This window comes from Batrachochytrium dendrobatidis, assembly GCF_000203795.2.
Source record: "Batrachochytrium dendrobatidis JAM81 unplaced genomic scaffold BATDEscaffold_12, whole genome shotgun sequence".
NCBI lineage: Eukaryota > Fungi > Chytridiomycota > Chytridiomycetes > Rhizophydiales > Batrachochytrium > Batrachochytrium dendrobatidis.
This window is the reverse complement of record NW_006281110.1, coordinates 425976-439010: the sequence shown is the minus strand read 5'-3', so window position 1 is coordinate 439010 and position 13035 is coordinate 425976. Positions and strand designations below refer to the sequence as shown.

General features: G+C 38.5%; 3 protein-coding genes across 3 annotated transcripts; 1 reads left to right on the top strand and 2 right to left on the bottom strand.

Annotated features, from left to right (window-relative positions):
• Positions 1-1290: 1290 nt before the first annotated feature.
• On the bottom strand, positions 1291-2291 carry BATDEDRAFT_2204 (uncharacterized protein; the record flags this gene model as incomplete). Its single annotated transcript, XM_006681246.1, has 2 exons — positions 1291-1404; positions 1512-2291. Coding segments are annotated over 2 exons (894 nt in total), but the record flags the coding sequence as incomplete, so codon positions are not given.
• A 2305-nt stretch (positions 2292-4596) lies between these two features.
• On the bottom strand, positions 4597-5604 carry BATDEDRAFT_27190 (uncharacterized protein; the record flags this gene model as incomplete). The annotated part of the gene is made up of 5 exons (XM_006681340.1): positions 4597-4919; positions 4997-5150; positions 5225-5266; positions 5416-5421; positions 5530-5604. The coding sequence occupies 5 exons, from the start codon at positions 5602-5604 to the stop codon at positions 4597-4599; spliced, it is 600 nt and encodes a 199-aa protein (XP_006681403.1).
• Positions 5605-6232: 628 nt separating this feature from the next.
• On the top strand, positions 6233-13028 carry BATDEDRAFT_13567 (uncharacterized protein; the record flags this gene model as incomplete). The annotated part of the gene is made up of 13 exons (XM_006681264.1): positions 6233-6344; positions 6532-6671; positions 6752-6949; positions 7033-7197; positions 7278-7479; positions 7606-7793; positions 7896-8096; positions 8174-8712; positions 8809-9415; positions 10004-11651; positions 11835-12373; positions 12467-12620; positions 12709-13028. The coding sequence occupies 13 exons, from the start codon at positions 6233-6235 to the stop codon at positions 13026-13028; spliced, it is 5013 nt and encodes a 1670-aa protein (XP_006681327.1).
• Positions 13029-13035: the final 7 nt, after the last annotated feature.

The window sequence follows — 13035 nt, the reverse complement described above, 5'->3', positions numbered from 1 at the left end:
GTGTACAAGTAAAATAATTGAAAATAGTTGATGCTAAATCATTGTTACTGTTCAGTTTGGTATTGAATAATACGAGTGACACTTGTTTTTATATGAATGTTTGCAAATACATTTACTGGAAAACAGTGTACCTTCTGCTCATTCTTGTATTAAAAACTGGACAAATGTTGACATTACTGTTTCAATATTCCTGAACCGTGCAATCTGTTTTTTAGAACGCGACGTATCTGTGATTCCAAGACAACATATATGGATTTGTAGAGTTGTACTGACAGCATCAAACCATCCAAACCCTCGATATCTGGCTTGCAATGTATAAATGCAAGTTTAAACTTGGTATCGTACAATACATGGCTATGTCAACAGTGAAAAAAGAGCAACATTCAAAAAACAATCTCGATCAAAGCTGTAGCTCAATGTTGTGTGCAACATATCAAGATCGTTGTGTTTGGAGACTGATTGACAAATCAACAAACGCTACAGTATTGCAAGACTTGTTAAACAATCACATTGATAAAGTGTTTCCAAACACACATCTTATTTTGAACAATATCCCGTTTTACAAGTACAAACTCTTGTTTGTCATGGTTTGCCAACTGTTCAACACAGTAGCATGGCAAAGCATGCAAGTTTATTGCACAGCTCCATATTGTCCATGATTAAACCCTGTCGAAAATTGCTCGAGCATAATAAAGAATGGATCGGTTGAGAAATGCCAAGCACACAACTCAACATGTGTATGGAGACGGTAGATTTTAATAGAAAAGTGTAACGAATATTCAACTATTGTTTATTATCGAGCAAAATAAAAGTTTAAACCGCAGAATGAATACAAAAATGTTTCATTTTACGCGAGTATGGTTATAAATCGCTGCTCGAGGGTGTCATTGAGGGTAATATATTTTTTGACGTCCGTTGTGTAAAGTGAGGTTCATGCTGAGGTATTTGCTGCTGGCGTAGATGTGAAGGCACGGTTAATTGTGAAGCACCCATGGCCAGCATGGGTAATACTGTAGATGCATGAGTAGTGGTGAGGTTTAGATGGGGTGGTTGTAAATCTGCAGATGACGATGACGTCTCAATAAGGTCTTGTGGGCTTTCAGTGCTAGTATAAGCGAGTGTTTTAGAATGATTTTGATGATTGGAATCACTGCTATTTGGAATCGATGCATCTGTCGGAATAGCGAATGACATCCTTTTACAAGCAGTCGCGGTCAAAAGCTGATGTGCTGGAGTAACATTAAACGATACCAACGGAACAGGAGTATAAAGAGATGGATTCTCTAAACATGATTTCCAAAATGCTTTGTTGGCCTGGATATTTTTAATATGAAAATCTACGTCTTCCTTCATATATCCTGACCAAGTCTCGTATAATGGAAAGACAATAAAATCGATAAAACCCTGTGTTTTGAATTCCACAAGTTAGTATATTTTCCATGCATCAGCATTGTTTTTTCAGGTATCCAACAGTCTTTTAACTGTATCTTTAAGCTATACTTTTTACTTACAAGCTGACATTTGGGGACATCGGTTGTTTCGCGGTTCATAAAAGTAGATATAGGCATTCCACGTGCTTTTTCTTCATCGCCTTGTCTGAAAAATTCCTCCATGATAAGTTGAGTCCAGCGCCTTGAGCATATTTGTGATTTGGCAGAGTTGTTGACATCTGCACACTTGATGGCCATATTTAGAATAATCTTCTTGTCAGATTTGGTCTCAAAATTAAACCCAGCGCCATTTAACTTGCTTTTAAACTTTCCGATCCAATCAAAATGAAACGCCATATCTGTAGCCAACACCATTGATATAACCATTTCTCTCACAGACTTGCGTTGATCCAGTGATAATGACGAAAAAATATCCAGCTCTTTGTTGCTAGTCATTTCAAATAATGATGCGCAGTGGAAGTGCTCCAAAATGGATTGGTCATTATATCTCAATGCCAAAGCATTCGATGTGGCCATCAAAAAAGCATTATTGACGCCTGGATGCATGTAGTCATGAATAATGGGTGCAATCAATACAGCCAACTCTTCATCCACTTTTAGCATCTGTCTAATCTTTGGTTGTGTTGTAAAGTAGTTTAGGGAATGGGCAACGTCGATTGCATGAGTAGAATTGTGATACACATTGCTTCTTCTGTACCCTGATTCAATCTTGATTAGCCAACTACGAAATTTGTACTCGTCCATGCCAATTCTTTCTGCAAATCTGTGCTTGAGGAATAGATACCACCCCATAAAATAAAGTGCGTGGCCAGATGTTACCACTTCTAAATCAAACACGTCAAAATCGGGATTATCATGTGCAGTGTCAAGGATTTGGAACGCACGAATGCCCACTTGGCATAACGATGTTGAAAAGACGTTGAGTGTTATTGCAGGAATAGGTGCTGTATTTTCCTTGGCCTCGATGGCAGATTCTGGCACACTCTTTTCTGTTAGTAGCATATCCTTGAGCCAATCGTGCACGTCCTTATCGTTTGAATTTTGAAACAAATCCGGCTGAAATAGTTTATCTGAAGACAACAGCCCAATAATAAAGTCCAACTCTGTAATAATACTTTCATCAAGATCTTGGATTTCTTTGACCTCGTTAAGAATTTGTGCTGCACGAGATAGCGGCGCTTCGAGATCTACCTCGTTGTCTGTTTTTGCAGTGCGCAGCTGTCGTTTTAGATCCATATTGGCGATATAAAGATGTTGAATATAATTTTCACGGTCAAGAAGAATGGACGTGTTAAGAAGAATAAACCGTTCAAGAAACCCGAAAATGACCATGACAAAAGCACAACCAAAAATAAGAACAGCTTCTTGTAAGAACACGATACGTCCCGCCGAATTGGCACTGCAGTAGAGATATAGGCACTCGAGGTCGTACGCATATTTCATAATGGAGATCACACCAATATAGATAGAAAAGTAGATGACACAGAATATGATAATGTGACGCAGGAGATGTGGCTGGCCTGATTGGAGAAAGATGATGAAAAACGAAATAAACCAAAGCAGCAACACAACTTGATGAGCTTCGCGGGATATAAAGATAATGGTGACCAAAGGCGCAAAGGAAAGATAGTAGGGTATGAGCGAGGCAGGCATACGGGATAGCACCATTCTAGAAATATTGATAGTCAAAAATGACTCGAAGAGGTACGCTACGGCAAAATGGAATCTAATTTGCGGTGCCCATGAGGTTTTCCATGCGACAAAAAGAATGAGCAAAAAATATAGGTAATGCGCAATAAACTCTCGAAGAATTGGACCACGTAATGGACGGCCCATGTTTTTAATAATATCTTTGTAAGAATGCGTGGTCGATGGCATAACGCCCGACTGTTTCAAATATGTATTTGTGGTCCCACTTGATTTGATTTGTGATAGATTAAGCTCATATGGATTTGGCGACTTTTGATTTGAATACTGTTCAGCCGAGGGCTTGATAATGGCTGATGTTTGTGCGGATATCGACTCCTGGCGCGCACTAAGATGCGTAGCAGATTTTTTAAATATATCAAATGGTGTATATTTTTCAATTGAATGTCCTGTATTAGGAGCCCCACTTGAACAAACAACAGCACCTGCTACAGAGCCTTGAGTGGCATTGGATGCGGGTGGGTTTAACAAAATGCTGCTGGTACTGGACTGGGACGGCGTGCCAGAGTCTTTCAACTCACCCCATCTAGAAGAATGCGGTACATGAACTTCAGTATGTATGTCTATTGGCTGAGACATGTATGCATTAGCTGTGCTTTTTTGGAGAGTAGACTGTTTTGTCCATACAACAGGTCGACTTATGATACCAAGACCAACAGTGGTACGCGTTGTACCTAACGAGAGAATTCTAGACTGATGACTGCCGTTTAATGATTCATCGTAGTACTCACTTGAGGCACTTTTATGAGCTAGCCGCTGCAGTAGGTTTGTGCTAGTTTCCTGTGGACGATTTGGTGGTACCGACATGGTGCTTTATGGTATATTTGATTGTAATGAATTGAGTGATATAAGATGCGTCTACTGAGTTTTTTCTCGTCCAAGTATGTCTTGAGCACAAAGATGGTTAAAGCCAAACAAAAGAAAACAATGGTTGTACAATGTCTAATAAAATGCTCAAGTTTAAGAGTTTATGGTCGCGCTTTGTTAATTGGTATGGTTGATAAAGGTGCGATCTGAGTTGATATGAACGGCACAAGACTTGAATAGGCATCTCAAAAACAACCATCATTGCTATATTAAGCCAATCTATCAAATGAAACTATATATTTTTCAACGGCCCTTGAATTCATCCATTTGTGCTTCATTTAGACCCGTTTATGCCCTGAGGACACTGAAAAACAAGGTATAAAGGCAAGTTTTTTGCTGTGAATTTTATTTTCTTTGAGTTTTTCGAACACAGCTGTCAAGCAGCCTCCATCTTCTTACCTAATGGGTGGACGGACGCCATGTAATAAAGCTTTGTGTCAGATCAAACCCCAGTGCATAGCATTAGCGCGGTCTTGGCGAACGGAATTCATGTTCGTTGGGGCCGGCACATGCACATATTCTTTTGTAAATGTTTAAAATAAAACTGGTTTTGCTTTATTGAACTACTTTATTACGCTATGAGCTTGTTGCTTTGGGTTGAATCATGATCTTGGTGGTTGATGCAAGCATCTTTTGTATTACTGTCTATGGGATAAGCAGATAAAGCAAGTACAGACCCATTGGTTTCGTTGATTGCTATTGGTAGCGATTCTTGACGGGCTTGAAACTCCTGCTTAAAGGCGGCTAGTTCTTCTCTTAAATCCTCTACTTGTTCCTTCAGCTCTGCTATAGTCAGGTGGTTTTTCCCAGTCACAGTCTCGAGAGTATCCACAGACTCATTGAGAGCATTAGTGCGATTGCGAGAATTGCGAGTAGATCGCCATGTTTCTGCCACTGATTATAAACCAGTTCATCATTCCTAGCGATCAGTCTAGTAAAAAACATTCATTTATTGGTACACACCGACTCACCTATAGTCAATGCAGCGATTGTAAACAAGAGTGCTTCTGACATAAAGTCCGCACCTACTTCAACTGCTTTCGTATCATTAAGTGGCCGAATATGATGTTGAGCACCACGATCATTGAATCGCATCTTGAGCCCAAGATCCATTCTATGGTATGTCTAAATAGTCTCATTGAGAGTTTGTAAAGGCATTGAATATCTAGAATGATAGATATGCAATTGGCATTTCCTACCTGAGCTACTCCAATGCAGAATGCCTTGAATCGAGGATTGTTCTATAGCCATCAGCACAAATATTCTGATCAGTATATCGAGATGATCTCATTTCTGTTCCAATTAACCAACTCTATCGATTCATATTTAAACTCTAAACAAGGTTCAATTGGGCATGCTTTATAAAATAGCTGTTTAAGCCGATCCTTACCTTGGCCTAAATCAAACATGTTGCATAGTTGATTAATTCATAGGTTAGATCACTTTGTTAAAACCTATGAAAATAGGATACAGCACATGCTATTGACTAAATAGCAAGTCATACACTTGATTTAATAGCAATAGCTACTGGCTTAGAGAGTGTCTTGATTAGCAGCGATCCCAACTTGACTGTTGCCATTGATCCGACTCGACTATTTAATAGCAGTAATCAAACTATTGTGACTGTATTCACGTAAAATAAAACCTAGATAAGAATATCAAATATATAATAAACATCTAGTCTCCTGAAATGATTGGTGCCAGTTTACTGGACAACATTGTGTCTTCAAAACTCATTAGTTGGCTAATGTTTATTCTGGTGATGGACATGGAAACAATTGTTGCATTCCTGAAATAAACAATCTTTTTCTGAATTAAAGCGTTCCGAGTTTTTAGGATACATGAGTTTGTATAGTTTGAAAACAAACCCAATATCTGGATTGTTATGAATTTGATGATCGTACAATGTACGGCTATGCAAAAAGTGGATAATTTTGGTTTAGGTTTATAGTTTGTGTGCATCACAGATGAACGCTGTTTATTAAAGAATTGAAAGTGTTGATCAAAGTAGTCGATATTTAATAAGAAATCGTACCAAATATTCAAATACTCCAGTCACTGCAAGATACAAGTGCTTTACATGAATATTGTTGCAAATGCAAAATATGGTCACGTGCTAAATTCATTCAAAATTGACAAGCCGAATATTTTAAATTTCTGAAAAAACTTTTTTGCTGGACTTTGAAATGGTAAAGGAATTAAAACAAATGGTTAGCACCAAACTCCAGGATTTTCCTCGTGGTGGTGCGTCTGATTTCAATCCATTAGAATACAGAGATATTAGCGATAAAGTAAAGGAAGATGTTCTTTTTGGGGTATGTATGACATTTTGCACTGTTGCGCCAAGGTTGAATCGTGTATTCATTCGAGTTTGATATACAGAATTAAAGCTGTTGCATATACGATTGTTCTATGCTACAATTCTGATCAAACTTACTTTTCACTTATACAACTTATAAACCATGCTATTTATTATAGGCTGATTCTTTTGGCACTCAAAAAACAGATGGTTTGACTAGTGAAGCCAAATTCAACAAAAAATCAAAGAAACGCATTGTAGACAATGACTTTGATAGTAAGTCTAGTCTACCCAAGAAGTCAAAAACAGATTTTACTGCGTTGACTGTACCGATACTCTCATACAAGGTAAGATTACTACAGGTTTAAAATAGCTTGTTTAGCTCGACTGACACGTTAAACTCGACACTCGCTACTATGATTTTCAGAAACTCGATGTGGGCATGTGCCTGCTTGGCGTAGTAAAAGATATCAATTCTCTTGAGATGGTGGTGTCTTTGCCTAACCAGCTTACAGGCTTTGTTTCGTTGACAGAGATCTCCGATTATATTTCAAAACAAGTAGAGGCAGCCGTAGACAGTGATAATGAGGACGAAGATACAGACATGAATTCATCAGCTAAAGATGTAAGCTTTTGAGTTTACAGCTAAAAAAGGCATTATCAAAGTTTATTTACTAAACAATTTTAATATTCATTTCAATATGTTAGGAATTGGATCTCCCATCACTCGAATCATATTTTCAAATTGGACAATCTGTTGTTTGCAAAATCATTTCTGCTGATCAAACTTCCAAAAACAAAAGAATTGATTTATCGCTAAAACCCGAGGCAGTAAATGAGGGAATCGAAAAAACAAACATTGTTTCTGGCATGGTATGATGTCATGCTACTGATTGTGATATATGTATTATAGCTTGAGTGGTTAAATGACCCTATACGTTACCGATATCTAGGTTCTTCCTATGTGCGTTACTAGCAAGGAAGATCATGGATATATTCTATCTTTAGGCATCAAAGGAGTGAGCGGATTTCTTAAAAATGAGCACGCCAGCGCATACCTTTCTTCTAAAAATTTGCTGGGTAAGACTTTTTGTCTTGTAAGCTTGAATTTAGAATACACCAAAATCATATCTCTTACTTTTTTTGACCTTTTTTGTCTACCAGAAATTAAACTCGGCAGTGTTTTCCTGGGCTCTGTTGTTTCAACTGAACGAAACAACAGCGTGATAATCGTTTCTATTGATCCTGCATGCCTGGAAACGGCTCGGATGAAACATTCAGATATGACCGAATTATCGCATATCCGTCCTGGCTCACTTGTCACTGCAACTATTCAAGATGTATTGGAAAATGGATTGGCATTGCATATTTTCAAATTCTTTAGTGCTACTATTGATTGGTTTCATTTGGGTAATGGTCATATATCTGACAAGAATGACATTAAAAACCAATTCAAAAAAGGCCAAAAGGTTTGTTTAATCCAATTTAAACTGCATCTATTTTTGGATTGATGATGGTTCTTACTTTTTTCTTTTTTGCATTCGATAAAATTGTATAATTCCATTTTACAGGTTGCTTCAAGAGTTCTTTATCTGAATACTGCTGAAAAAAAGATTGGGTTGACTTTAATCCCAGAGCTTATTTTGCAAAAATCTCCCAATTTCAAATCTTTTGAAATTGGCACTGTTTCTGAAAACATCACTGTACTTCGAGTAGATCCTTTATTTGGTCTGCTTGTGCAGTATCCAGGAGATCGTTTGGGCTATGTTCACGTAAGATTGAGGCTGTAGATATACATTTGTAGATTTTATGTCTAATATTTACTATCAATGAATACTGCTTTGATTAGATGTCACGTATTGCTGATGATCATATAACAAAAATCGATAAAGCATTCAGAACTGGAACCACTCATCGTGGAAGAATTGTCGATCATGACTATTGCAATAACCTGCTTCTTATTGCATTTGCTCCAAAGATTGTTAACCAGCCATTTCTTCGTCTTGTGGACATTAAAGCAGGAATTAAAGTAAAGGGTCAAATAAGGCGAATCACTCCGTCTGGTGTAGTAGTATCTGTTACCGATTCAATCAACGGCTTTTGTCCGTCAAATCACTTTTCTGATGTCAAGATTGCTCGCCCCGAAAAACTTTTTAAAGAGGGTGCTACCGTAGCGTTTCACGTTCTTTCGGTCAACTCTGCTGATAAACAACTGATCCTCACACACAAAAAAAGTCTCATGGAATCAAAGCTTCCTACTATTACCTCATATACTGAAGCGCAGCCTGGACAGATAACAATGGGAATTATTACATCCGTAAAGAACTTTGGATGTATTGTTTCATTCTACAATAATGTGCATGCAATTGTGCCTATTGTAGAGCTAAGGTACCGCTAATGTTTTAACGTGATACATGCCAATTCGATGCAATATTGGCTAGTCTTGTGCAATTTGATTTAGCTTATATCTATTTGATGATTTAGTGAAACTCGTATGGATACTCCTCAGGATCACTTTAAAATTGGACAGGCGATCAAATGCCGAGTTGTTTCGGTGGATGCTTTGAATGAAAAGATGTGCGCAAGCTTCAAACTAGCAGCGCTTGGTAACAAACTAGACAGTGTTTCTGGTACATCTACTATTCAAGTAGGTCAAATTTATGACGGCATCGTCGTTACCAAATCAAAAGATACAGTGATTAGTAGGGTGAATGATACAGACTTGGTTAGCATTTCCAAGTCCCATTTGAGCGATTATCCAACTATTGCTCAATCGCTGTATGACTCTTTGAATACCGGATCTAAGATTACAGGTCTTTTGGCCATCAACATTGATAAATATGGCAAACCTCTCATTACCCGAAAGCACTCTTTGATTTTCCAAGTTCAGCAAGATAACGGAGTTCGCAAAGCCTCTGATATGATCAACGATCAAGTTTGCTTTGGGTTTGTCCGTAATATTTATGGAAAACTTTGTTTTGTTGAATTTACAGGCGGAGTTGTAGGCGCTGTATCTTTGCAAAATATCTCTGATAATTTTGTATCAAGTGTCTCGGAGCATCTGCAAATCGGACAATCTGTCACTGCATATGTTTTAAATACCGATCAAGAATCAGGAAATATCTATCTTAGTTTGAAACTCTCGCATCTTGAAAAGGCTTCAAACTTTATAGAGTATGAAATGAGCCGATTGGACAACTTTTTTTCCGAGCGTGCCTTGCTTGATGCTTCTCCATCCAAAGTTAGTGCAAAGTCTTTTACACTGGGTCAAGTTATACAGGGTTCGATTGAAAAAAAAGTATCATCGGGATATCTGGTCAAACTCAGTATTGGTGTTCAAGGACAGATTCATTACCATGATGAGGATCTTGCCAATGGCTCGACTGTTTCCTGCCACGTACTTGACTATGACGAAGAGACTCGTATTGTAGATTTAGCCGTTGCTGCACCAGACGCGTCTGTTGGATCACTTGAACAACAGCTCCAAGCTGCTCAAAAAGCATACACTTTAGGAAAAGCTGTAGATGCACAAATTAAGCTTGTAAAGAATTTCTATATTGTTCTTAGCTCTCCTAAACTCTGCGGTGCACTACTCTACTGCTCTACAAAAAACTCAAACTCTTCTGCTAACCAATCATTACACTATAAAGTCGGTGATCAGATGAGCGTTCAAATTAAGCAAGTTCCAGCATGGACCGCAACTCAAGTAGCCTTTACTCAGCAGCGAATTCTGGCCATGTTGCCAAAAGCCACTAAAGTGAAAGATATGGTTCAAAACCGTGTTCTTGAAAATCCTGTCGATCCACATTTGAGCTCGCTTCAGTCCATCAAGCCAGATATGTTGATCAAGTGCACCGTAAAGTCTTTTGATGACACGTATATTAACGTCTGCATTGCCGACAATCTCGACGGCCGAATTCAGGCCACCGAGATTTTTGACTCCTTTGATCAAATTACCGACCCCAAACAGCCCATGGCATCCTTCCAAATTGGCCAGTCCCTGCAAGCCAAAGTTATTGAAGTGCATATTTTCAAACCTCACTTTCATATGACTACCAATGATAAAAAATCACCCAAGAAAGTATGGATAGATTTGACCGTTCGACCTAGCTTCATAGCAACGGAAAATGCATTGACCACAGCTTCCCAAATTCGTCCCAAACTCAAAACTCTTGAAATAGGATCCGAGCACATTGGCTGCATTCAACATATTGGTTCTAGGACTCTGCGAATTCTCATTCAAGGTGGACTTTTGGGAGATGTCTTCAATATGGATATTTCTAAAGATGTAGATGTCGTCAATAATGCGTCCTCGCACTTTGCAGTTGGACAGCTTATCAAATGCTTTGTTATTTTCAAGGATACGCAAAAAAAAACTTTCAATCTTTCTCTTGTTGGTGCATCCCAGAAACCTGTCGATATGTTTTCTGTTGGTCAAAAGGTTGTTGGCTATGTAGCAAAAATTGATCCATTAAAGGGCATCAATATTCGTATTGGAAGTCATATCATTGCGCGTGTGCATATTACTGATCTTGCCGATGAATTCAACGAATCTCCAACTGATATATATACTATTCGGCAGCTTGTTCAGGCAGTTGTCGTCAGGATTGATACTGAAAACAATCTAATTCATTGCAGTCTTCGTAAATCTGCTTTCAAGCCTGATACAAAGTTTCCAATCTTTCCATTTAGCAGTTTTCAGAAAGGAAGTATTGTTCAGGGCTACATTCAAAGTATTTCCGAAAAAGGATGTTTTGTCGGCTTAACAAATGACATCTACGGACGTGTCAAAATGTGTGAACTTTCAGACTCGTTTGTTGTAGATTGGAAAAGTGCATTCAAGCCTGGTATGCTCGTCAAGGGCAGGATTATTAGCATCAACACCAACAGCAAGCAAATTGAACTTTCTTTCAAAAAAAGTTTGGTAACTAATGATGCTGGAAATCTGCTTAAATTTTCAGATATCAAAGTTGGGCAGAAATCAGAAGGAGTTATCAGACGCATTGAAGACTATGGACTATTTATTGTTTTAAAAAACAGTGAATTATGTGGTCTTTGCCATGTACTGGAAGTAGCCGATAGGCCGGTAAAAAACTTGGAATCCCTATACTCAATTGGTGACTCGGTCATGACTGTAGTGCTGCGTACCAATCCAAAAAAACAACAGATTTCACTCAGCATCAAACCCTCACGCTTTAATGATGATGATGTCCTTGAAAATTCTATTGAAGAAGCAAAAGTGCAGTCATCAGAAAGTGAAAACGATTCAGCTTTTGTTGATGATGAAGAAAACGACGAGATGGAGCAGAGCGACGATGAAGATATCAGTGGAGAAGAAGTTGTTTTTGATGACGATCAAGATGTTGCGCCAAGTGACAGCGACGACAGTCTTTTAGGTGGCATGAATGGCAAAAGTGATTTTGTTGAAAACACAATGATAGAGCTTGACGAGGACAATGATGTTGTTATGGATCCTGAAAGCACTGCGTCTCTTCCTCTTGTAACTTCAGATTTCTCTTGGGATACACAACCAACTGCTGAAAAATCTGTGATGCATGACTCGGACTCAGATTCAAGTAGTGATTCTATGCAAAGCGGGGACGATGAGTCTGACGGCGACCAGCAAAATAAAAATAAGCGCAAGCGTCGTGCAAAAAAACGTGAGCGAGCACAAGAAGAAAAGCGAATTGCCAACAAAGAACTTGAGTTGGTTGAAGGAGATCATCCACCTGAAACTGCTGAAGATTTTGAACGATTGCTTCTTGGCTCGCCCAATAACTCTTACATCTGGATAAAGTACATGGTGTTTTACTTGAATATGGCCGAAATTGAAAAAGCAAGACAAGTTGCTGAGCGTGCACTAAAAACCATCAACTTTCGTGAAGAACAGGAACGACTTAACATATGGATTGCCTTTTTGAATCTTGAAAACACATACGGCAATGTTGATACTCTTTCAAAAGTCCTTGAGCGCGCTATTCAAATGAATGATGCCAAAACAGTATATTTCCATATGGCCAAGATTTACGAACGAACCGGCAAGGATGAGGTATGTGCATTGTCTGAAATACACTGAATCACCTTGTTTGTTTGATACATTCAACTCACTTTTTTGCTTGGCATGTGTCTGCTGAATTTCTAGCTTTGTATCAAGCTCTACCAAACCATGTGCAAAAAATTCAAAGATAGTCGTCAGGTGTGGGTAAGCTATGCTTGCTTTTTGCTTACTCATGGCAAGCAAGATGCTGCACGACAACTGCTTAGCCGTAGCATGCAAAGTCTTCCAAAGCGCAAACGTAAGTTTTCTGCGTAGTTTGGATTTTCTTTGGTATTGCTATAAACGTGTGCTAACTACATTTACTGCAAATGTTTAATCTATAACAGATGTGGATGTTACTAGTAAATTTGCACAACTGGAATTCAATCACGGTGAGCCTGAAAGAGGTCGTACTATATTTGAGGGCTTGATGAACAGTTGCCCAAAACGAACAGATCTGTGGTCTGTTTATATCGATATGGAGATTCGTGCTGGTGACATCTCGATTGTTCGTAGACTTTTTGATCGTGTAGTTCAACGAGAATGGTCAGCAAGAAAGATGAAGTTTTTTTTCAAAAAGTATTTTGAGTTTGAGAAAAAGCATGGCGATGAGAATGGTGTTCAGAATGTCAAGCAAGCTGCCATTAAGTTTGTGGAGTCTTTGTAGTATGTTG